Raw genomic sequence first — 25,282 nt, forward strand, 5'->3', positions numbered from 1 at the left:
GATACATTCTTCTAATCATCTTAGCATCCTGGTACATTGCCAGCAACAAAATTAAATAAATAAATGAACAGGTTTGGTTGTTTAGTACAATAGCATTATACGTAGTATTGAAATACTTTATGCATACATCAGCTAAAATGTATTCTCCATACCACCTGGAATGTTTGGCTACAGTTTCATAAATTCTACATATTAAACAATTATTGTAGTGATATAAGTTGGTTTGTGCTACAGAAGAAATTTAAACATATTGCTTTTGACATTTTTTCAACCTGTTTGAGTATATGGACTTATTCCCCAGTGATAAGCGTACGTTTGACTGTTCGTCATAATTTTGAATTACTTGATACCATTACTTCAAATGGTTTGGATGAAAAAAAAACCTTTAACCTTGAAAGGCAAACTTTATTTTAGTCATTGTTGGCATCTTGTTAAAGCAATCATGGTAAAAATATTTTAACTAAAGCAAACCCTGTTGTCTCAAATTCTGTATTATTCCTTGACCTAATATTGCAGTTTAACCTGCCAGCTGGATCTGTCAGGCATGAGATGGATCCAACCTGTACGTTGGTGACTGTTTGCTTTCTCTTGTTGCTGTTATTCCAATATAAATCATAATCAGAGTTCTATATCTATAAAGAGATGAAGCAAATTCTTTTTGAATCCTTGTTAAGTTATGTATTCAATCATGAAAATTAGGGACAACAATCTAATAGTCCTGTGTATTTCCTACAGTTGACCGCATAGTTGGATTGGATCAGGTGGCTGGCATCTCAGATTCAGCATTACCTGGAGCCTTTAAAACCAGGAAAGGCATGTTCCGAACAGTAGGACAATTGTATAAAGAACAACTAGCCAAACTGATGGCTACTCTGAGGAACACCAACCCCAACTTTGTCCGTTGCATCATCCCTAATCATGAAAAGAAGGTAAAATCCAACATTTTGAACACTAGAAGTATCATTAGATCATATATGGACCATATATGAACCTTAGAAGTGATTTAATGAGGACTATAAATATTGGTATTATTTTTGACATATTTATAATTGTGTTTCTGTTTTCAACGTAGTTGCCATTCCCAAAATTTCTAGAAGGAATACTAAATGTCAAAAGTATTTCTGTGTGAAACAGTGAATATACATATCAGACAAGATCTCTGTTTACTTGAATATAGCCTTGCAAAGTTTTGTATGACAGTAGCTAATGGCATATACATATGCACATAAAATGTATGAAGCTGAGGAACAGAATTCTAAATCAAGAGAGCAAGAAAAAATTTGGTAGCAAGAGCAAGAAGTAATATTTTCCATACATTTTTAGTTGCTGAAATACATGTTCTTTTTAAAAAAAATATGTCCAAAAGAGACATGTTTTCTTCATCCAGCAGAAGGCAGTTGATACTGGAACCCAGAGAGGTAGTTTGCTAACTAAAAAGTCACAATTGAAGAAACTCAGCTATTTGCTCATGCCTGAAGCCCCCAGATGGGCGCAAGTGTGGAGGTGGTGGGGGGAGAGGGATGTTTGACTTTGTCAGTATGTGATGAAACTGTTAATAGAAAAAAGATCACAACTGAGAAAAACACATTAATTTGGGTCTGAAAGTAAATTTATTGAAACTATCTCAAAGTCATATGTTCTGTCTCATCCCTCAAGGAGGCCCATTTTAATACATATTACAGTAATCTGCTTTTGATGTTTTAGTATGATTTTAGTCACAGATATAAAATGGAATACGCAGTATAGATACTTGGCTGCAGTATCTTGGTAACCATATGACATAAAGAGATTCTGTTAATATGCGTCTTTTCTTCACAGGCTGGAAAACTGGATGCACACTTGGTTTTGGATCAGCTTCGTTGCAATGGAGTCCTGGAAGGGATCCGTATCTGCCGGCAAGGTTTCCCTAACAGAGTTGTCTTCCAGGAGTTCCGACAAAGGTAAAACTGAGTTACAGTTTCAGATTGTATGGTGGATTATTAACTCAAGATTGTTGGCTTCTGTGTTCATTTCTTAGATGAAACTATGCCTTGGCTACTGCATTAAATAATAGTTTGTTGTTCATTCTATAATAATATAGAATCTCTGTTCAGCATTTAATAGTGTTAGAGATAAGTGAATACTGAGTGCCCATTGGTGGGGAAGGTATAAGCAGGATCATACCTACAGGCACATCCTGTTAACATGTCTTTTTTATGCTATTATGACTCCAAAAGCTGTAATATATCAGTTATGACATGTTTTTGATAAAACAACAAACAAGGTTGCTTCACTTTTTTGGAATTAAAAATTGGGTCTTTTCCCAGAATTCCATTGGAAAAAAGTCTTGCTATTCCTAATTTATGTTTCATGCCTTGAATACAATGACAGAACTATATTATTTTTCCTTCTAGATATGAGATCTTGACTCCAAATGCCATTCCTAAAGGTTTCATGGATGGAAAACAAGCTTGTGTGCTCATGGTAAGTCTCCTGTTTGAAATTAAGTTGTAAGAAATACACCGGAGAAGCTAAATTCAGTCCTTCATTATCTGGCATACTCTGAAACTTGAATGTTTAAAACTTCTAAATCAGTCCTCCCAACTGATGCATTCCAGAGAAAATAAAACTTCCTACGTACATGACCATTTAAAGTAATCTGGAGGGCCCCAGCTTGTGGAAAATGTAAGTAATATTTTATATTGAATTAATCCCAGTTAATGGTTTCATTCATTCATTCATTCATTCATTCATTCATTCATTCATTCATTCATTCATTCATTCATTCATTTTGTGTAGCCATCAATCTCAAACCAGTAACTTTGGGCGGCAAACAATCATTAAAACAGAAGAGTTAAAACACAATACAAACAAGGAATTAAATACAAATAGTAGTCAGGAAATATTATAATCAGTCAGTGTCAATATAACCAAGAAATAGGCCTCTTCACACACTAAGGAGCCCAGGCCATTACTCAATAGCCAGATTTTGAATGGCCAACAGGGTTAAAGCCATTCTTACCTGTAAGAAAGAGAATGTTCCATAAGGCAGGGGCTAAGGCATCACCTAGTCTCCATCAGCTGACATTCCTTGACTGATGGGACCTGAAGCATGCCCATCCTGCCAGACCAGATTAGATGGCTAGAATCATTTGGAATAAGACAGTCCCTCATGTAGTCTGGTCCCAAGCCATGAGGGCTTTAAAAGTGAAAACCAGCATCCAGAAAAACACTGGTAACAATGCAGCTTCTGGAGAATGATGTTATATATGCTGAATAGCCCGCACCATTTACAGCAGACATGTCAAACACAAGGCCCGGGGGCCAGATCCGGCCCGCGAAGTGGTTTCATGCGGCCCGCGAAGCCATCCTGGAAACAGTGAGGGAAGGCCCCCCACTGCCTTGGCCCTGGCCCAGAGACCCTCCTTCTACCAGAGTCCCCCAGAACTGTCCCACTCCTGCCCAGGCCCTCATAGGCACCCTTGATGCCAACGATGTAGAGCTGGCCATGCCCACCCAGTAGGCCATACGCACTCTAGCCACGCCCACCCAGTAGGCCACGCCCACCCTGGCCATACCCACCCGGCCCCCTGAGGGCAACCGCAATGCTGATGCGGCCCTCAATGAAATTGAGTTTGACACCCCTGATTTACAGCTTGTGCAGCTTCCAAATGCTTCTTAAGGCAGCCCCATTAGAATGTGTTGGGGTTGTCCAAACGAGAGGGCATGGGTGACTATGAGCAGAGTCTCTCATTATTGCTCATGATTCATTTCTAAAATTATTCGTTTTTCTAAAAATAAAAAAAACAGCTGTTTTAAGGTATATGTTCTACTTGTTGACAGTTTCAGAACAGAAGATTATATGTCCTAAAACCCCTTTTTTAAGGAATTTGCCAATTTACTTGTTTAAAGACTGAGTTTGAAGAAATGATAAATGAATACATTTTTCAATATTGACAACATACATTCTTCTCTTTCATTTTAGATCAAAGCTTTAGAGCTAGACCCAAATCTTTATCGGATTGGACAGAGCAAAGTGTTTTTCCGAGCAGGTGTCCTTGCTCACCTTGAAGAAGAAAGAGACTTGAAGATCACGGATGTCATCATTGGGTTCCAGGCATGCTGTAGAGGCTACTTAGCTAGAAAGTATGTATACAGTAATGTGCAATCTTTTCTCATTAATGTCAACAATGGCAACAAATCACTGGTATTCTGAATTTAGGCATCTTTGAAAATTGCAAACAAAATCTTTTAAGGTAGGTAAATGGAATCTGATCATATATATGAGCAGAGGAAAGGATTGAGAATTAAACACAAGGATGGGGAAGGGAAAGTGTAATGCTGTGACATCTCTATTAATTAGTAAGCACGGAAGAATCTGAGGTCACTTCTTTTTTCCCCATTTCAGAGCTTTTGCCAAGCGCCAGCAACAATTAACAGCAATGAAGGTGCTGCAGAGGAACTGTGCTGCCTATTTAAAGCTTCGCAACTGGCAGTGGTGGCGATTGTTTACAAAGGTATGACTTGGAAGAAACTTCAGTAATAGGAAGGTCAGCCACAGTGCTAGATAGGCATCCATTCTTCACTAGTTACTCTGTGCTGTCTTTAAGCTTTGTACAGATTAGGCCAAGTACTTCTCCAGCGATAAATCTGCAACTGTGAAACAGCTTACTCCTGAAATTGTCTCTCTGCAGGTAAAGCCATTGTTGCAAGTCAGTAGGCAAGAAGAAGAAATGCTGGCCAAGGAAGAAGAATTGATGAAGGTGAAGGAAAAGCAGGTGGCTGCCGAAAACAGATTGACTGAAATGGAAACTCTTCATACACAGGTGAATAAGTGGCTAGCCTGATGTACCTCTTTGTTACTTGTTCATACTTTTAAAGTACTATAACTGACTTTGGTAGCATTCTATGAACCTAGGTTTCACATTAATGATTGAATAGTCACAAATGGATGGCTTCTGCTGCTGCTTTCTAATGTTTGGTAACGATCACAGAATGTTGTTGTTGTTGTTAGCTGCGAAGTCGTGTCCGACCCATCGCGACCCTATGGACAACATTCCTCCAGGCCTTTCTGTCGTCTACCATCTTCTGGAGTCCATTTAAGCTCACGCCTACTGCTTCAGTGACTCCATCCAGCCACCTCATTCTCTGTCGTCCCCTTCTTCTATTGCCCTCAATCTTTCCCAGCATTAGGCTCTTCTCCAGTGAGTCCTTCCTTCTCATTAGATGGCCAAAGTATTTGAGTTTTAGCTTCAGGATCTGGCCTTCTAAAGAGCAGTCAGGATTGATCTCCTCTAGGACTGACCGGTTTGATCGCCTTGCAGTCCAAGGGACTCGCAGGAGTCTTCTCCAGCACCAGAGTTCAAAGGCCTCAATTCTTTGGCAGAATCTGATCACAGAATACTTTTCATTATAGATGCAGCATCATGTAAAATACGTATTTCTTTTATTTACATTTAAATGATATGTGAAGGAGGGAAGTAAATTTCTTCATAGGATGGTCTATCGTTTGGAATGGAGTGGTACCATTTTCCCACTTGCCCTCCCATATATATATAATACTTTATAAAGTTGCATGCATGTGTTTCCCTAATATAGACTTCTGTATACAATAATAGAGGTCCAGGTGTTTCTTGGAACAGTCTATACCTGATTCATGCAGGGCAGACAGATTATTAGTTTGCCCTTTTATAAAGCACTCCTCCTGTGGAGTGCTTTTGAATGTCAGCTGGTGTTCACCTTAAACTATTCTGTACCTCTCCTAGCAGGGAGAAATGTGTGACTGACAGACTAAGGAGTTAGCAATAAGAAACAGCACATACAGGAATTAAAATGCAGATAGTATTGTGCAGCTACAGAGCGTTTAAAGTTTAGTTTCAAGGATCATATTAAAATGGAGGACAAAATTGTTTCTAGGAAGTAATGGAAGCTTAGAATAGCTGCTGATATGGGTCAATGTAAACTGCACGTGAATAACATATAAAACATAAAATTATTAAAGAAAATTGAGTAGGCCAGTGAAGTAAACCATGAAATAAGATGCTACTTTTTCTGTTACGTTATTTTAAAAGTTTTTGCTTCTGATTTTTAAAATCCATTAATATAGGAATGGAAATACTTGAATTTACACTACTACGCTAATGACATGGATAATAAACATACTAAATCATCCATCCATGGTGTGAATACAACCTGCTATTTAGCAAAATTATAAATTGTTTGGCTTGTGGCTTTCTCATTTAGCTCATGACAGAGAAAATGCAGTTGCAAGAGCAGTTACAAGCAGAGATAGAGCTCTGTGCTGAGGCAGAGGAGATCAGAGCCCGCTTGACCGCTAAAAAACAAGAGCTGGAGGAGATATGCCATGACTTGGAAGCTAGAGTGGAGGAAGAGGAGGAACGGTGCCAGCATCTACAAACGGAGAAAAAGAAGATGCATCAAAACATTCAGGTAATGTGCAGAACAGGAGTGTTGACATAGCACAATAACTAATGGTTGATGTAGTCATGGAGGTGAAAGAAGAAAGTATAACAAAGAGGGCAAAATTTGGACGATGGACAAAAGTGGGCTCTGTAAGTCATGCCTCCATTATTGGTTTTGTTATTTTTCCATTCAGACATCCTAGCTGTTGAATAAAAGATTGGCTTATAATTCTTAGAAAGGAATAGCAGAATCTAAGGCTGGCCTGGATACTTTATGCCAATGTTTTTCCTTATTTGTGCAGGAGCTGGAAGAGCAACTGGAAGAAGAAGAAAGTGCTAGGCAAAAACTACAACTGGAAAAAGTTACCACTGAAGCAAAAATAAAGAAACTGGAGGAAGACTTGATAGTCTTTGATGATCAGAACTGCAAATTGGCCAAGGTAAATCATATGGTGAAATGGCAAAAGAGATAAAGCACACTGTTATCATTTTCAGCATGAATGTGAGAATTTATGTTACTTCTAGTTTCCTTTGCCAACCTCTGGTACCGTATAAATAAATATCTCTTTCTGGAGGTTGTTAATACAGATAACTTTGTACAGAACAATTGATATTCCTAATCCATTTGGTATTTGGGAAGGATCTTAAATGCCTGTAATTTCTCACAACCCCTATCAAAACATAACCTTCCCAATAGTCTGAAATTTTTGATCCCATTGATGTTAGTGGTATAATGTGTTAAAAATAAAATACATGCCCTTGACCCCTGAAGTAATCCATACTTGATTGAGAAAATTATGGTGACTATGTCATATTTCTGATTTTCAGTTATTGAGGCATTTCAGTATATTGCTAGGAAACAGCTGGGATGCAATTAATTTCATTTAAAAGTTTCATTTAGTAAATAACTTATCACTTATCACCATGATTTCCTGAAGGATTTATGTTTTTATCATGCACACTTTGTTTTGTAGGAAAAGAAAATATTGGAAGACAGGATTGCAGAGTTCACGACTAACCTGACAGAGGAAGAAGAAAAATCAAAGAGTTTAGCTAAACTCAAGAACAAACATGAAGCTATAATAACAGAATTGGAAGGTAGGAGGAAGACCCTCGAAGGCAGGGGTGCCAAACTGCCGGCCCACGGGCCGGACGTGTCACGCAGAAGCCGTGCCCACCTCATTGCCAGCAATGGCAAAACCGTCCCGATACATTGTGCGACATCATGTGACGTCGCGAGTTTGACATGTCTGCTCTAAGGGATGGGTTTATTCAGCCTCTCTCCCTCAGAATTTCTAACTCGCCATACAAAAACAGTTAGATCTTTATTGGAGACTGAATCTCAAAGAGTTAATGTCACAGTCATAGAGGGTTTGTATATGACATATTGATCAGTCAGATAGAACCATTCAGTGGCTGATTGGTCGAAGCCTACACACTCAGGCAAACTGTGCTCTAAATAAAAACAATGTCTAAAATAGACAAGTAAAGAAGGGCTAGTTTAATTTTTCCTCCATTATCTCTCTTCTTGTGTATACAGTGGTGTCTGAATCTTGGGGTTTCTGATATAGCTAGTAATTCTGAAATATAGATGTCTGTAATTATTAATAATACTGGCTTAAGGGTTAGCATTTTCAAAATTGAGTATCATTCCAACATTCAGAATGTTAGTGATGGTTTTCCACCATCTCCATAAAGATGATGATGTCTGCTTTACCCTTGATGCTTTATGGAGAGGAATGAATTAACCCAAAAAGGTCCAAGGGTGATATTTCTAATTCTTGAATTTAATTTTAATGTGGAAGCCTGAACTGGGAATTGTGCTATAGGCCATCATCTCTGCCACATATAAATGTAAGTTGGCACACTTTGGCTATTTGTGTATTTGAATAGTATTATGAAATCCGAGATACATCAGATCTATTGTTTCCTTCAGAACGATTACGCCGGGAAGAAAAGCAGCGTCAAGAATTGGAAAAGACTCGCAGAAAACTAGAGGGAGACTCCACAGATCTGCACGATCAAATTGCTGAACTGCAAGCTCAAATAGCAGAACTCAAAATGCAGCTGGCAAAAAAAGAAGAAGAGCTTCAAGCAGCTTTGGCTAGGTGAGCCCAGTTGTATTTCTAATTGGAGGTGGATGGGGATAACAGGCCTCTAGCTCAAAGAAAATAGTCATGACCTCTTATGACTTATCAGTTGGCATCAGTTTAAAGCATAGCTAGCTTTCTCAAACTAGCTAGTGCTGATACTTTCTCTGGTATGGAAAAATAAAACTAAGCATTTCAAATAGTATCCAATTACAGATGTAACAAGTTCACATATTAATAACATGTTAGAATAGCAGTTTCCTTTACCATACAATTCTATACATGTTTATTCAGAAGTAAATTCTAGTGATTTCAAAAGGATTTTCTTCCAGGTAAATGTGTAGAAGAAGATAATTTCTCTGTATAGAAATATGAAATAATGCAGCATGTTGTTTGTGTCTTTGAACTGTGCAGGGTGGAAGAGGAGGCTGCGCAGAAGAACATGGCTGTGAAGAAGATCCGTGAACTTGAATCCCAAATTACAGAATTGCAGGAGGACTTGGAATCTGAGCGGGCTTTTCGAAACAAAGCAGAGAAGCAGAAGAGGGATCTGGGTGAAGAGCTTGAGGCTCTTAAGACTGAGCTAGAGGATACCCTAGACTCAACTGCAGCACAGCAGGAACTCAGGTGATTGTAATAATCTGCTTCTCGACTACATTAAAAAAAACCAGATTCTCCAATTGGGTTTTAAGATTTGCAGTTTTTCTAATTGAAAACTGCTATTTTATGCAATTCCTTCAGATATTCATTGTCTGTCTATCCATCTATCCAATTTATATACCAAGAAGTGACTCTGGGCAGCTCTTTTATGTGCTGAGTCTTGGTCTCGTTATTAACTTTGGGATACAAATAATGTAACTTTCTTAATTTCTGTCTAACAGAGGTCTTTTGTTATTTTCTGATAGGTCAAAGCGTGAGCAAGAAGTGACTATTCTAAAGAAAACTCTGGATGAAGAAGCAAAAACTCATGAGGCTCAGATACAGGAGATGAGGCAGAAGCATGCTCAGGCGGTGGAAGAGCTGGCCGAACAGCTAGAGCAAACTAAACGAGTATGTAATTTTTTTTAAAAGAAATCTTTTCATTAGTTAAATATCCTGATGCAGTTTGCAGTTTTTAGAATATATTGCCCATTACCTGAATTATATTCAGAAATGATGCAGTGGAGTTTAAAGGTGAAGCTGTAGCATAATGTTTTTCAAAATGGGGCACTCATTTCAATATCTGAAAAGCAACAGAGAGTGATACTTGATTTAAGGATGGATGGTAATTAGACAAGCTAAAAGATTGTCTTCTTTTACCTATGAGAGAATGGGTATTTTGGGTATTGTATAAATATTATTTTCTTACTGTAACTCGTAAATCTGCAGAATATTTTCAGTTTGCTTTATTTGTATAGACATTTGTGAGCAGGCAGGAAGCACAAATGGTAGCACAAATCTTGTTAACCCAGAATTGAAAACCTACAAGTTCACTGTTCTAGTAGTGTCCAAATCCGTATCAGCCTTCTGACTGCTGCGTCAAAATTTCATTTTGAATGAGTGAAATTTAAGACTTCTAGAGCAGTCATGCCTCACTATAAAATGTCCTTGTCTTGTAAAGGTGAAAGTGAATCTTGAAAAGGCAAAACAGGCCCTGGAAAGTGAACGTGCTGAACTCTCCAATGAGGTGAAAGTACTTCTGCAGAGCAAAGGAGACTCTGAACACAAAAGAAAGAGGGTTGACACTCAACTCCAAGAGCTTCAAGTAAAATTTACAGAGGGTGAGAAAATCCGGACAGAACTTACTGAGAGAGTTAACAAGTTGCAGGTAAGGATTCAATATAAGTTCTCTTTTGAGTTCTTCATATCTAGCTACCTTGCAAATGCAGGACAAAAAAACCCTGTATTGAAACCCCTATACTTATTGCTTAACCCCTAGTTCCAAATTATATCAAATATAGTAAATAGCTTTGCAAGAGTTTATGTAGTTAACATCTTTAAAGCCCTACAGGGCACAGAATCAGGTTACCTGAGGGTGTGCCTTTTTCTGAGAGTATCTGCCTTTCCTATTAGGTTTGTTAGGATATTAAGGGTTTTCCCTTAAATGCTGTTACCTGATTGGACCTTGGAGGCACACCTACTCAGCCACCCCTCCAGTCCTTTGGAATAGCCTCCCACCTGACATCTGAGGATCCCTATTCCTTTAGCCTTCATGAGGGCTTTGAAGACCTACCTCTTCTCTCAAGTATTAAGCTAGGATGGGAGTAGAGTTGTGAGAATGATTGGTCTGGCATTTGAGGGAAAGAGTACTTTTGTTTTTAACTATGTTTTTTATGGATTCTTGTGAACCGCCTAGAATCGTCTTATGACATTGGTGACCATATGAGTCTTGTAAATAAATAAAATAAATAGTGGGTTTGCAATTTAGATGGATAACAAGCATCTAATATAAATATGCTGTTTGCTATGTGTATCTCGCCTGCCATATTAAAATGATATCAAGTAATAAATGACAAACCTTTTGATAATGGATGGTTTCAATATTTTTTAGGTTGAGTTAGACAACGTCACTGGTCTTTTGAATCAGTCTGATAGCAAATCTATTAAATTAGCAAAAGATTTCTCTACGTTGGAATCACAACTGCAGGATACACAGGTAAGCTGCCTAATTTTTTTCTCATGATTGACCACAAAATACCATTTTAAAATACCATTATAATTTCTATTTACCAGTGACAGATCTTTTAGTTGATTGGGAAATGCAGATTGCACTTTGTAGCCAGCTTAAGGTGTGATCAATAATCACCTTTTCTTTCTGTAATAGGATCGTATGATTCATATTGAACTTTGGATATCTTCAAAACTGAAAAACTTTACTTTTTCTATATCAAATTCTGTTCTGTACTTTGGAAGCAAAATGCAGCATTCTTAATCCTTAATTCTTATTCCAAGAAAGAAACGGGATTCCTTTTTCTAGTTAAGCTGTTAAATGAAAGTGCTTTGAGAACACTATATGAATAGCATAATCTTGCTTGCCTGACCTTTAGGATGAGGAATGGGGCTAGGATAGTAACCACCATGAAAACTTTAGAAAATAATTGGACTGAGAATGGCCACTTCAGCTTCTCTTTGTGTTCCAGTTTAAGCATAGCTCAGATGTAACAAGTATTTGGATTTTTACCACTCGTGCGATTTCTAATAGCAGACGCATCTAAGAAATAAAATAGTGCAATGAACTTGCTTAGTTATCAGTTCAGTAGTGAAACGTAAATAAACCAACTTAACACAGTTCAAGTGAGTTCTGCTCATTTAATTCATTCCAAGTGAGTTCTGCTTAAGCACATTGATTTGTTCTTCTTAGATTGTAAGCCGCCCTGAGTCTTCGGAGAAGGGCAGGACATAAATGGGATTAATAATAATAATAATAATAATAATAATAATAATAATAATAATAATAATAATAATAATAATAATAATAATAATGATGAAACTGACTTATACATCATATTTAAAAGATACATTTCTTTGGTTTGTAGTTGGTTTACCTTTTAAATTCTGCATTAATCGCTTTTTTATTTTTGACTTGCAAAATAATTGTGTTTGTGTCTGTATATTCATATGCCTCTGATTGGTGCTGAATATAGATGTCGGGACATAAATTGATCTTGATCTTACTTATCATCCAATTTAGATCTTTAAAATTCGAAGGCAGCTATTGATTATAATAATGAAGCATGTCACAAAGTATTTTGAGTTTTTTTAAATAAAAAAGCAGTATATATTCTTAAACAAGAAATGTCTTATATGATGAGTATGAATAGATTTAATCAAGTTTATCAGATTTCTCCCCCCCCCCCAAAACAGAAATGTCTTATGCTTTGTTGGAAGACTTGGCAATTTACCCTAACATGACAAGAAACTCTACAGTGCTTTCTTCATCCACTCTTACGAGTTTATTTTACTCTTTTGAAAGTAAAAATCGAGTTGGCAAGTTCATTTTGTGTTGTAGAATTTACTGAGTGTCATTGAACTATTTGTATTAAAATTCCCTAGTCTTCAGGTAGGCTAAATCACACAATTAGCCAGTGTTATATAATTCCATCTGCAGGAGCAAATTCTGGCTCACTGTAGTATCAGAATGTAATTATTGCCCAAGTTTCTTTTTGTTGTAGATCTAATATCTTTGGGTACTTTGATTGACTCGTTCAGTTTATCAATTATTATAGGAACTGCTTCAGGAGGAAACACGTCAAAAACTGAGCCTTAGCACCAAGCTGAAACAGATGGAAGATGAGAAGAATAGCTTCAAAGACCAACTAGAGGAAGAAGAAGAAGCAAAGAAGAACCTGGGAAAACAGATTTCTGCCCTTCAGTTCCAGGTACTACAGAACAAATTTATAGACTGGATCTGTATGGACATAATATTAGATTAGGTTGAAGGCGGACAGATACAAACATGTTAGAAGAGGTCTATGAACAGTTCAAAAGCTGTTATTTGTTTTTCATTAATCACCACTTGCTAAGTTGCCTGGATGCAATAAGTCTGCTCTGTCTGAATTATGATTTTTAGTGAGCTACTTCTTAACTATAGTTTAAAAGTTTGGATTTATCGTTTATCTAATCTATGTTTAAATTATGAACTTGAGAAAAGGAACTGTGTTAATATTTTGTAAAACAGTGCGGGAATGAGCTTTTCAGGATAAAGAATAAAATATAATGCTGTTAATCTGATACAGAAATAGAATCTTTCCATTTCTTTTTAATACTGCTAGGGTTGGAGTGTGAGGAAGAATGTATGACCCTGAGGATAGCTGGACTGTGCAGATTATATCCAAATCAGGCTTTCAGAGATACTTTGTTCTATTGTGTAAAATGTTGGATTAATATCCTGGGTGGAAATGGAATAGTTATTTGAATAGTGTTTTTTTTGTTTTATATATTGCTACTCTGGATCTCTAGCTTTGCAAGCTGTATGGCATTTTGTGCCCATCCTGCTGCATCTTACATGAAAATGCCACCATGCTTCTTCATTATTTCAAAAAAAATTGCCCACCTCTTCAATTTTCTTACAACTTTTTTAGAGGCCTACCTTACTTTCCTTTTTCGTTTTGCAAAATTGTGTTAAAATTCTCTCTTATTTTCTAATTAGTTAAATAATGTACTTTACCTAGATTGGAGAAATGAAGAAGAAGATGGATGAAAGCATAGTTTGCCTGGAATCAGTAGAAGAAATCAAGAAGAAGCTTCAGAAAGATTTGGAGGCTATGAGCCAACGTTATGAAGAAAAAGCAGCTGCTTATGACAAGCTGGAAAAGACTAAGACCAGGCTCCAGCAAGAGCTGGATGATATTGCTGTGGATTTGGATCATCAGAGGCAAATAGTTTCTAACCTGGAGAAAAAGCAGAAGAAATTTGATCAGGTACATATAACTGTATTTTGGGTAGACACCTTTGCCCTGATACTTGCTCAGTAAAGGAGTGGAAGTGTCTACGCAGAAAAGCGTCTGCCAAGAAAATGTGATAAAATGGTGGTAATGTTTGTTTGCAAGAGACAAATACTTTGTTGTTTAGTCATAAGCCTTATGATTAAACAACAAAGTATTTGTCTCTTCCAAACAAACATTTCCACCATTTTATCACATTTTCTTGGTTAGGTTTTTGTTTGAAAAAGAACTATGAGCTGCATTTGTACTTTTTCTAGGTCAGTTCTAAAAGGGTGCCATCTGCTCTAATTTGGGGCAACAGCTGATCAATTAACTTTTCATCCTAACACATATCTGGAATTGATAACTAACCTGTACTAGGTGCTCATATTGTTTCATTGGTGATGTTGTGATTCAGGGTCAGCCTGTGGGTTCGGCAGTTGGGTCGGATGACTCAGAGGAAGAGGGGGGTGTTGAAGAGCTTGCTGAGGGGGTTGGAGAGCTTGCTGAGGGGGTTGGAGAGCTTGCTGATGAGAGCCCCCAGCCAGGCCCCTCCCACCTGCTCACGACGGAGACCCAGCTGTGTGAGCCTGACAGCGTGGATGAAGATGACCCACAGCTGGCCCTGTTCAAGGACGCCCGACGCAGGAGGCAGTCAATCAGGAGTAAACAGAGGAAGGCAATGGGGCACCTCGGAAGGAGGCAGAGAGAAGCCACGCCCTGAACTGTATAAAAGGGGAATGCGTGGGAGGGCTGGTTTGCTGAAGGCAACTGCTTGAATAGTTCCTGTTTCATAGCTCCTGTTTCATGGTTGGTGTCTTGTCTTGCTCTGTTTTATGTTAATAAATTTGGCAGGCTTAATTCCAGCCTCTTGCCATTTGTAAAGGGGTTGTCCCTGCCTTTTCTGCAGGGCCGGTAGCAGGCTGGTACAGAACAGGTGATACCTGAAGGGGCAACCATCGCAGATAGCCAGATATTTCATTTGGAAATCTTATGGTACCATCATTTGTCTCTTTTCCAGCTGTTAGCAGAGGAGAAAACAATATCTGCCAAATATGCCGAAGAACGAGACCGTGCTGAAGCAGAAGCACGAGAAAAGGAAACAAAAGCCCTTTCCTTGGCTAGAGCCCTGGAGGAAGCCATAGAGCAGAAAGCAGAGCTAGAGCGACTGAATAAGCAGTTCCGGACAGAAATGGAGGATTTGATGAGTTCAAAAGATGATGTTGGCAAAAGTGTAAGTTGATAGTATTTGAGTGAAAGTGATTACCATAATACAGGCTTGTGACAAGTCTTAGCAGGTAAATTGGATTACTTTTCACTTTTAGTAAGATTAAAAAAAGAGATGCTAACTGCAAGTATTTTTTTTTTAGAATGGAACAACATATATCAAAGTCTTCAAATCTCACTATTCTGAATGAAGAGATACTAACTAGTAAAGCCCTTCTTTCTACAGGAAAATTATGGCGCTTGAATTTTTGAGTAGCAAAGGCAATTTATTTTTTCTAAATAAAATACCGGTAGTTGCTATTAGGTTTCAGGATAAATATGTTGCTTTTGAAGCAGTATGGTCTAACACAGGGGTCCCCAAACCCCAGTCCACGACACACCACACCACTGGGCTGTGGCCCATTCGGTACCAGGCTACACAAATGGAGCAGTCAGCCAATTGCGCAAATGGAGTTGCGCATACCTGCTGCTCACATGGAACCACACACACACACCAAGGCCACCAAGCCAGAAAGGTTGGAGGCTGCTGTTCTAACAGTTCTATATAGGCTTCCTTGCTTCCTGCCTACATACATATAGGTGTCAATATTTATTTAGTGATTTAATTTTCATATGTATTAATTGTCTGGGATGAGAACCTAGATGCAGGAACTCCTGATCAAGTTACTTTCTGGTTTTTTTTAAAAAAAATAATAAAATGGCCAGAGAACATTGGGAGTATTAAGAGAGGCAGAGAATTGTTAATATAACTTACTACCTTTAAAGCTCTGTGTGTCACAGGACTAGGTTATCTGTGAGACTGCCTCTCTCTAAGGAAATCTACCTCCTACCAGATTGGATGGGGGGGATTCTTAGATGTTGCCAGCTAAGGGGACCTCATAAGAGTCTCTTTACTGTGGCAGCCCCTGTTCTCTGCAGCATCCTTCCCCATGATCGGGAGGTTCCTACCCTTTTAACCTTCTGAGAAACACTTAAGACCTGGGTTTTTCCCTCCAACTGCTGGGATAGGGTCAGATTGATAAGATGACCCTATTGTGGGTTGCATGTGAAAGTTCAGCTATGGTGCCAAGTTTTGCTGGATTTTATTGCTCACGGTTTTAGCATTTTTTATTGTAAATAGATGTTTTATTTTTTTTTTGGTTGTGAGCTGCCCAGAGTTTGGTATAAGATGAACGGCTATATAAAGGTTTTAAATAAATAAATCATTTATACCTTATTTTTTAAAATACTGGACAATACAAACAATGGCTGTGTCAATATAGGGAAGCTAATTTTGTACCTTTATCCTATAGGTTCATGAGTTGGAAAAGTCAAAAAGAGCTCTGGAGCAACAAGTAGAAGAGATGAAGACTCAGTTGGAAGAGTTAGAGGATGAACTGCAGGCCACAGAAGATGCCAAATTGCGCTTAGAAGTAAACCAGCAAGCCATGAAGGCACAGTTTGAGCGAGATCTTCAGGCCCGTGATGAACAAAATGAAGAAAAGAGAAAGCAGCTGATGAGACAGGTAAAATTTCAGAGATTTTGAAAATTCCTGAACTGTTGTTAGCATTCTTTAGTGGAAAACTTTAGCCAGGCAATAAGATTAGTTACCAGTTAGCTGTTCCAACTCTCTGATGATTTAGTAAGCATTAATTTTTTTTGTCCCCTTGCATTAAGATGTGGGACCTGGGTTGTATTAATGGGTAAATAGTACGTGCTTTGATTCCTTACAGGTGCGAGAAATGGAAGTGGAACTGGAAGATGAAAGGAAACAGCGCTCTATTGCTGTAGCTGCCAGAAAGAAGCTGGAAATGGACCTCAAGAATTTGGAGGCCCATATAGACTCTGCTAATAAGAATCGTGATGAAGCTATTAAACAGCTCCGGAAATTACAGGTGAGGTTTGTCGCTTGTGTAATACTGATAAAATAATAAGCAATCCAAACAATTATTAAGGCTTAGCAGTTGTTATTTTGATTCAGGAAAGAAGTCTTGTATGAATGTATGTATGAATCTTCAGATGGGTTTTATGAAAAGCCTGTTTCCTTTTAGGTAGGGATGTTACCTGCATTAGCCAACAACCAGTTCCATCCTGGTCTCTTTCATTTTGGTTGGCCCACTGGCCTCTAGTTCTAGGTGTCATCTAATGGGAAATAGATTAACGTCATTCCTGAGCCACAGCAGTATGCATGTCAGTGGGGGACTGTAATTGTAGAGAAGGCATCTGATGAGCACACAGTAAAGGTGTAGAGGTCAGCAATTTGCTGGAGCTTGAGGTCTCCACCCACTTTGTCTTTATTAGGCTTTTGCCTTTCCTTCAGAGTTTAACCAGTCCTTGAGAACCAGATTGAATAACATCCCTTTTAGGTATTTCACAGAGAGAATGTTTTATGTGTAGAAGTTCTCGCATTGAATTTTTGGCTGTGCTAGTTAAAAATCGTTGGGTTGCTGAGTTGAAAAATATTAGATGACTGAAGCCTTGGAGACCTGTTGACAATATGCCAGACTTGTCTTGGGCAAAGTCCACAGTGAATCTGATTTGTTATAAAGCAGTTTCATATATACATGAATTTATAACTTTTTAGGCCCAGATGAAGGATTACATGCGGGAAATGGATGACACACGTGCCTCAAGAGAAGAAATTTTGGCACAAGCTAAAGAGAATGAAAAGAAGTTGAAGAGTATGGAAGCAGAAATGATTCAAATGCAGGAGGTAATCTAATTTTTTGGAGGGAGGGGGGAACCCTAATAAAACCTAGAATATATATGCCTATATGTTTTAGGTGGAGTGCAAGAAAGCTACAGAAATTAAAGGCATGGAAAAAAACCTCAAAATGGAACAGTTACAAATAATTTATTCCAGCACCATTAAATATAACTCTCCATATATTTATGTTCCTACAAACCCTATGCTTCCACCACTTACATAAACTTACTTCATTACATTGCTTTTTGTTCTTTAAATATCTCAATTCATTCTTTTTGAGGATGTCATCTTACAAACCACAGGTTTCTTTCCCTTCTAAGTCTGTTCCCTGGTCCTTCTTATGGTTCTTTTGTAATTCAGTCCTTATTCATTCTCTCTGAATGACCTAAATACTTCAAGTACTTTCTACTGGTCACTTCAATTTACATTATTCAGGACATAATCCCAGTGACAGTATTTTATTGCTTTATCGTGCATATTTCTTAAGTACCTCATTTCTATTACATTCAGCTTACTTATTTGCTTCAGTTCCATTCCAGATAATTTCATTATTTTAAAATCCATTCACTGTACTGGAGGCTCCTTGTTAAGCCTTCTTCATTCACTTCCAAAACAATTTTATTTCTATCAAAATTTGCTCTTTTAACCTTTACTGTCACTTCCTTTTTTTCAGCCCTGTTGTTTTTGCTGTGTAAACATTATATAATGTCATCCTCTCGTCCTATCATTATATTATAGTGATACTCTGTAGCATAATTTTCTGCAGTCTGTTCTAAACAGTGTCCACATCCAATTTCCTTAAGGCCATTTTCCATTCATTGAATACTTTATTATATAGGATACATATCGCAATGTCATTTTCTATTCCTGCCACCACCAAATAATCATCTGTCTCACATTCAAATATGTCATTATTCTTGTATTCTTCACTAATTTTCTTTCGACATAAATCAATTATTCATTTGGATTTTTATTTATTCCTTTACCATGTGTAGGTACGAATAGATTTTGTTCTTGAAGCAGTTTTTTAAGCAGCTAAATACCAATCACATTTTGTTTCATTCTAGAGTCCAAATCATTTTTTGTACTTCTCATTTCCAACCATCATCAAGCAGATGTCATTCATGTCATCAAGCAGAATATTTTTTCCATTGATCAAATTCATTCAGAACACTGTACATTTCCTCACAAAAAACTGTATCTGATTCTTCCATTATCACCAGTCATTGGAGCATAGCATGCAACTATCATTAATGTGTAATGTAACATTACACACAAACTAAAGAAACCTAGGCAACATTATATTTTCTAACATACATTTTATCCTTTAATTCATAATTAATCTTATACCATCCCTTCTGCTTGCCAATTTATTTTATCTACCAAACCATTGTATCTTATTCTAAAACCTTTCTGACTATATCTATATGATGCTACTTGGGCCTTTTAATAAATATATATAATAAATATTATACATAATTGACTGTCGATTATTCTGACTTGTCAAAGTATCTGATTGTCCTAGCTACAAGCAGATTACAACATTTCTTTTTAAAGCTTGATTTTCAACAAGGAGTTTGTGCGCATCTTACTCTGATTTCAGGAACTTGCAGCTGCTGAACGTGCCAAGCGCCAGGCTCAACAAGAGAGGGACGAGCTGGCTGATGAGATTGCTAACAGTAGTGGCAAAGGGTGAGTAATACCGCTTCCCCCCCCCCTTTCACGGAGCAACAAGGCTGTTCCGCAAAAGATGTTCCATAATGCCTGTACCTTAAGTGCTGATAATTAGATGTAAAATGTTCTGTTTCTGGAGACGGAGTGGTTAGCTCATAACTTTCTGAGACTTGCTTATAGATGATAAATAATTAGGTGTTTTTTTCCTTCAAAATGTTGTATATGAATATATTCCTTCTGTATCTCAGAGCGCTGGCTTTGGAAGAAAAGCGTCGCTTGGAGGCTCGGATAGCTCAGCTTGAGGAAGAATTGGAGGAAGAGCAGAGTAATACAGAGTTGGTGAATGATCGTCTGAAGAAGGCAAATCTTCAGGTATTTGCTTGAGAGGTTTCACTTGGTTTGAATTTAGAATGCTGTGTGAAACCTGAAATGCTCGCTTTTAAACCTTGTTTAATGGCTTAATATATTGCACAGTATCAGCTAATTGTGATATATTCAACCAACTATGAATAAGCAAGACATTGCTTAGGCATTGTGCAGTGATAACTTCTGCAGCTTCTGATAATGAGCATAAGTTACAACCGTAATTGTTTCCTTTATAAAAGTAAAAAAAAATGTATACAATTATATGTATATAATTTTCTTTATTGGCACTGAACAGTGATTACTTTCCTATATTCTTCTGCTCTGCATTTCCAACCTAAAAGACAAGATTTTAGTAGGAAGTGTCAAAATGAGGAAAGGAGAGACGGAAAGATGAGGAGGAAGAAATATTCACATGCATGAAGTTAACATACTTTTTCTTCTCTTTCCCAGATTGATCAGATAAATACAGACCTGAATGCAGAAAGGAGTAATGCCCAGAAAAATGAAAATGCTCGTCAGCAAGCGGAGCGTCAGAATAAGGAACTAAAGGCAAAGCTTCAGGAAATGGAGAGTGCTGTAAAATCTAAATACAAGTCTTCTATCACTGCTCTTGAGGCAAAAATAGTACAGCTGGAGGAACAGCTCGACACTGAGACAAAGTAGGTATTGATAATCCACCACACGCTCACTCTCTGGCTGATGCAGTTTAATGGCCCTGTATATAATTTATCTTTACCTAGAGGAACAGTGGAAAGTGATAGAAATTGGAGTTACTGAGAGCAATTTACATGGGCAAAAATCAGCAACCTTTTGCACATACCACCTAATTTTTAGGTGCTGATTATTTTAACCTTCATTAAATCCTGGCTATGAAGTCCTTAGAAGAAGACTGAGTGAAAGGCAGAGCAGTCAGTGACTGCTGGGGTCTTTCAAGTTAATCTAGAATACAAAATTAATCTTTGAAGTAGATGTATGTGGAAAGTTGTGTATTGGCCTTTAGTGACTCCAGTTTCCATCTCCTTCAGTTGTTCCATTGCACACTCAACTGTTATGTTTCTCCTGTTTAGCAGTTTTTATTTATTTATTTATTTAATTAATTAAATTTTTATACCGCCCTATTCCTGAAGGACTCAGGGCGGTTTACAGGGCAGCATAAAATACAATATAAAAATAGTATAAATTAAAATAGATTAAATTACTTAAGCCCAACAATTAAAACAATATTAAAAGCTAAAACCCCTTCAGTCCAGGCCTGATAGATTAGGAAAAAGTTGTTTCAGTGGAAGAGAATACTTACAGCTCAGGGTGGAATTGTGAAAGGTTTTGTGCTGTCTGAGCCCGGTTCTTTTCTTGTAGATGGCTCATTACCAGACTAGGTAACATTTTCAGTGCTAGGAGTAGGGTTTGCCCTCATTTTATATACCAGTGGCTTGCCCTGTCAGTATTGATGGTAGTGATCTTGCTGGTTTTTTTGATTAGGCTCTTGTTTACTGTTGACTTGTTTGCCATGCAGAACAAACATAACTGTTCGGGGTAGCGCAGCAGAATGCTTGATGGTAGCAAGCGTACAGCTCAGACTATAGAGAGCCTTCAGAGAGTAACCAAGTAGTGTCCCATTGTTTATTTGTTTTGGTCTTAATTACGTTCAGTGCCAAGTTCTAACCTAACAGTCTTTTAACCTTTAGTATACTTGTGCAGTTTTTAAGCAAAGGTGCATGACCTACCTACTTTCTTTAAAGGGAACGCCAGGCTGCCAGCAAGCAGGTCCGACGTACTGAGAAGAAGCTGAAGGATGTTATGCTACAAGTGGAAGATGAAAGACGCAATGCAGAACAATATAAAGATCAGGTATGTGCAGTTTCAAAACTGATGCTTGATAATCCGAGCTGTATGGCAGAAACCATTACCTACAACTCTACAAAGCTTCCACCTGTTCAGCAAGTTGTTAAGATGTTAGCAGTATTGCCCCTTGTTGATTTCTACAACCCTTTTGTTATGGGCAAATATTCCTATATTAATAATTGTTTTGTCAGTCTTGTATGTGATTTGAGTAATCAGGATGTCTAGTGATAGAACTTCTAAGTTTTAGGGCTGAGCTATCCCGTTCATATTGCTTGACTTATGAAGTCTGGAATCATAGACCAATGTCCAAGATAAGAAGGAATCTATCAAGGAAAAGAAGATACAACTAAATGTATTAAACTAGGATCAAGAAACTTTGCTCATGTTCTCATTGTGTGACTTTGGGCCAAGTACTATCTTGGCCAAAATATATCCCGCAGAGCACTTACTTTGGTGCAAATTCCTCTTGCATAGTACTGTGAACTATCAGGGGAAAGGAAGAATTCCAAAATAATAATAAATGAAATTAACTTTGCATAATGTTCAGGAATATTCTGTATTAGAAGTGTGCTAATACTTCAAAAGTACCACTTACGGCATTTCAGATTGCGAGGCCACTTTGTTAGAATGGAAAAAGACATGAATTAATGATTTGAAGAGATATGCTTTGCTCCGCACTTCTTTTTAAAGAATTTGCACTTAATTATATCCAAGATTCTGGGTCAGGGTTGATACCTGCATGTGAATAAACTAGAACCCTGATGATTCCTCTTTTTGCACTACAGGCAGATAAGGTAAATGCACGCTTGAAGCAACTAAAGCGTCAACTGGAAGAGACAGAAGAAGAGGTACAACGAGCCAATGCAGCTCGCAGGAAGCTGCTGCGAGAACTGGAGGATGCCACTGAGACTGCTGATGCCATGAACCGGGAGGTTACTTCCCTGAAAAGCAAACTCAGGTAAAACTGCTGTTCACATGAACTTGCCTTAATGTTTTTACCTTGAGCATGCTAATGTCAGTAGATTGCCTAAGAATGGAATACCACTTTTCTCATATTACAATTTGTGTTACTTTCTCCAATAGACGAGGAGATATGCCCTTTGTGATGACACGCCGGATTGCCAGGAAGGGAGCAGGTGAAATGTCTGATGAAGAACTGGATGGCAAGGCAGATGCTGGTGATGCCAAAGCTACTGAGTAGAATTCCTTCCAGGTTACCCATTATCAAATGACCTACCCTCCCTTTGTCACAAAACCCTTCTAAAGTATGCTGGGGAAAATGGATCATAATGTTGCAATGTTTCTTGGACTATTTGGAGCCATCAGACAGTGTCATCTCTCCCAGCATCACACTCTTTTGTATTGAATGCCAAAGAGTCTGTAATCTGATATGAGACTGGGCACTACAGATGCCTATAACATTGATTGTTCTTCCCACAAGCTGCCAGTAAATGTTTGTAATTTGGTGGGAAAGAGAATACATTTTTGTTGCTATAAATCAGCTATTTTCTTCTAATAATGAGTTTGTGATAAGAGGCAAGGAATCACGCTTTATTCCTCCTCTTTTGTTTGCTTTTGGCAATCATGTTCTGTGACCTCATAGTTTCAAATTCTTCGGTCTGTCCACTTAGCAGTTTAAGACTCATGTTGAATAGGAAAAGCAAGGATTCCCAGCATGCCTTCCAAACATCTTTGAAATCATGTAGATCATAAAATCTCTGGAACGGATGAAGGAGAAGGAAGCTTCTCTTACAAGAGACCATTAATTTGATCCCTCCTTGTAACTAATACCTGGACAGTTCTGAAGTGCAATGGTGTCTCAGGCTTTATGTCTAAGATGGAATGAACCAATAGTTAGTGACAAGTCAAGAAAGCATCAAGTTTTTGTATGTTCTTATTGGAGAACGTGTTTGGGACCAAATATATTTAACGGTAAGAATCAAAACTTAGTGGGTTTGAATGGAGTATGGGCAAGGAAGTGCTTCTTTATTATAATGTCCAAGCCTCTAGCTCTATAATCAGGGGATAGGTTTAGTTATTCTGCACAGTGACTAAGAGTATATTAAAGAAGAAGAAAAACTTTTAATCTGCACAGATGATATGTTGAAGACCTTGGTATCTCTTGTTTATAAGGAATTAAGAAAATACAATAAAGGTCTTTATCACTGCCTTTCTATGGGGACTGCAATTATATAGATAGTCTTTACTTTTCTACACCATACACTGGTTGCTGGATTTATCTGTATACTTAACCATATTGTATATGCTGCATTTAAACTTCTAAGTAAATGGCAAATTAAAATAAGAATATCCTATACTGTATGGTTATTCCTCTCACTGCAGGAACCTCCTATCCCTGTTGCTGCCACCAAACCAAATTTGCAAACTTTTTTTATATAATAAGTGCCTTAGCATGTGTCTCCACTACAGTCAGTAATGGATTGCCGGTGCTCCTCTAACAATAAAGATTATCCATGTACTACAATCTCTTGTGTGTACTTCTCTACCACGTGCTTGAATACAATGAAAGTGACAGGAACTGTCATAATGGAGCAAATTATATGCCTTTGTTTTGCACTAAACAGGATGCAGACAAGTAGATACTGCTTGAGATTGATAAGAACCTTCTTACTGTGAATAGTTTTTGATGAAAGAATAGGGTTTCTCACAAACAGTACATAAGATACGGATAGTGGGGAATAAGTGTTTGGATATAACTTAAGCCAGCAGGATTATAGTAGCCCTGTCCTTTTATATTAAAGTACAAAAACATCCCTGAAGTTCTTGCAGAATCTCAGCTATAAACTAAAGAAGGCCAGTACTGTTATCTGTGGGTAAGGGCTATATATGAATCACATGTGTAATCATGCACTTAAATGATTTGTTATATAAAACAGTATCATCTGAGGCAAACAATGACTTCTTTGCATGCAACATTAAATGGGAATTTTCTCACATGGCTTGTTGAACAACCAACCCCATTCTGCTTTCCATAAATTTTAATGGATGTGTTATATCACTTTTAATTCAAAACCCAACAAACCTCATTAAACTTTAGCATCATATATTACTCAGTAATAAGATCTGAACATGAAGCTGTGTGCTAGATAATGGAAAATTTTCAATAAAGTAAATGTTCTTATGCTTCCCTAGCAAAAGATTGAAAAAAAAGCCTTGGATATTCTTGTAGTGCATAATGCTGCTGTTTTCCATTGGGCATAAGATGTAAACTCCATCAGCCAAGAATTGTAAGTAAGGGACTAGATTTGCCATTTGTAAGTCTGTGCAGTTGTAAAGTGAGACTTCACATGACTGGACCCAATTTTATGACCATTTTAGTATGGCTGGTAAGTGAATCACATGGTCATTAAGTGAATCACACCACTGTTAAACGAATCACAGTTACTATGTGAATCCAACTTCCTGTTCACTTTGCTTATCAAAAGGTCGCAAATCACAGTGTCCTGCAAGATGCTGCAACTTTGTGAATGTGAGTTATTGACAAAACACCTGAATTGTGACCACATGACCGTGGGGGTGGTGTGATGGTAGTTAATTTTGAGGATGGGTCATAATTCACTCTTCGGAGGTGA

General features: G+C 37.8%; 1 protein-coding gene across 5 annotated transcripts in view; it reads left to right on the top strand.

Annotated features, from left to right (window-relative positions):
• MYH9 (myosin heavy chain 9) overlaps positions 1 to 24,174 on the top strand; it is an 82,654-nt gene extending 58,480 nt beyond the window's left edge. For all 5 annotated transcript variants that reach the window (XM_081331416.1, XM_081331417.1, XM_081331415.1 and 2 more), the window contains exons 16-41: positions 736 to 929; positions 1,819 to 1,940; positions 2,394 to 2,463; positions 3,965 to 4,125; positions 4,388 to 4,496; positions 4,674 to 4,805; positions 6,223 to 6,429; positions 6,704 to 6,841; positions 7,376 to 7,499; positions 8,338 to 8,509; positions 8,906 to 9,118; positions 9,397 to 9,541; positions 10,092 to 10,298; positions 11,022 to 11,126; positions 12,697 to 12,849; positions 13,642 to 13,890; positions 14,915 to 15,127; positions 16,413 to 16,625; positions 16,834 to 16,995; positions 17,685 to 17,813; positions 19,411 to 19,499; positions 19,730 to 19,853; positions 20,298 to 20,506; positions 21,587 to 21,695; positions 22,475 to 22,647; positions 22,773 to 24,174. In XM_081331416.1, the coding sequence (XP_081187542.1) occupies positions 736 to 929; positions 1,819 to 1,940; positions 2,394 to 2,463; positions 3,965 to 4,125; positions 4,388 to 4,496; positions 4,674 to 4,805; positions 6,223 to 6,429; positions 6,704 to 6,841; positions 7,376 to 7,499; positions 8,338 to 8,509; positions 8,906 to 9,118; positions 9,397 to 9,541; positions 10,092 to 10,298; positions 11,022 to 11,126; positions 12,697 to 12,849; positions 13,642 to 13,890; positions 14,915 to 15,127; positions 16,413 to 16,625; positions 16,834 to 16,995; positions 17,685 to 17,813; positions 19,411 to 19,499; positions 19,730 to 19,853; positions 20,298 to 20,506; positions 21,587 to 21,695; positions 22,475 to 22,647; positions 22,773 to 22,890 (4,040 nt within the window). In that variant the 3' untranslated portion in view covers positions 22,891 to 24,174. The remainder of the gene's footprint in view (positions 1 to 735; positions 930 to 1,818; positions 1,941 to 2,393; positions 2,464 to 3,964; positions 4,126 to 4,387; positions 4,497 to 4,673; positions 4,806 to 6,222; positions 6,430 to 6,703; positions 6,842 to 7,375; positions 7,500 to 8,337; positions 8,510 to 8,905; positions 9,119 to 9,396; positions 9,542 to 10,091; positions 10,299 to 11,021; positions 11,127 to 12,696; positions 12,850 to 13,641; positions 13,891 to 14,914; positions 15,128 to 16,412; positions 16,626 to 16,833; positions 16,996 to 17,684; positions 17,814 to 19,410; positions 19,500 to 19,729; positions 19,854 to 20,297; positions 20,507 to 21,586; positions 21,696 to 22,474; positions 22,648 to 22,772) is intronic.
• The last annotated feature ends 1,108 nt before the right edge of the window (positions 24,175 to 25,282 follow it).

Source organism: Vipera berus, assembly GCF_964194415.1.
Source record: "Vipera berus genome assembly, chromosome: 6".
In the NCBI taxonomy this organism is placed as follows: Eukaryota; Metazoa; Chordata; class Lepidosauria; order Squamata; family Viperidae; genus Vipera; species Vipera berus.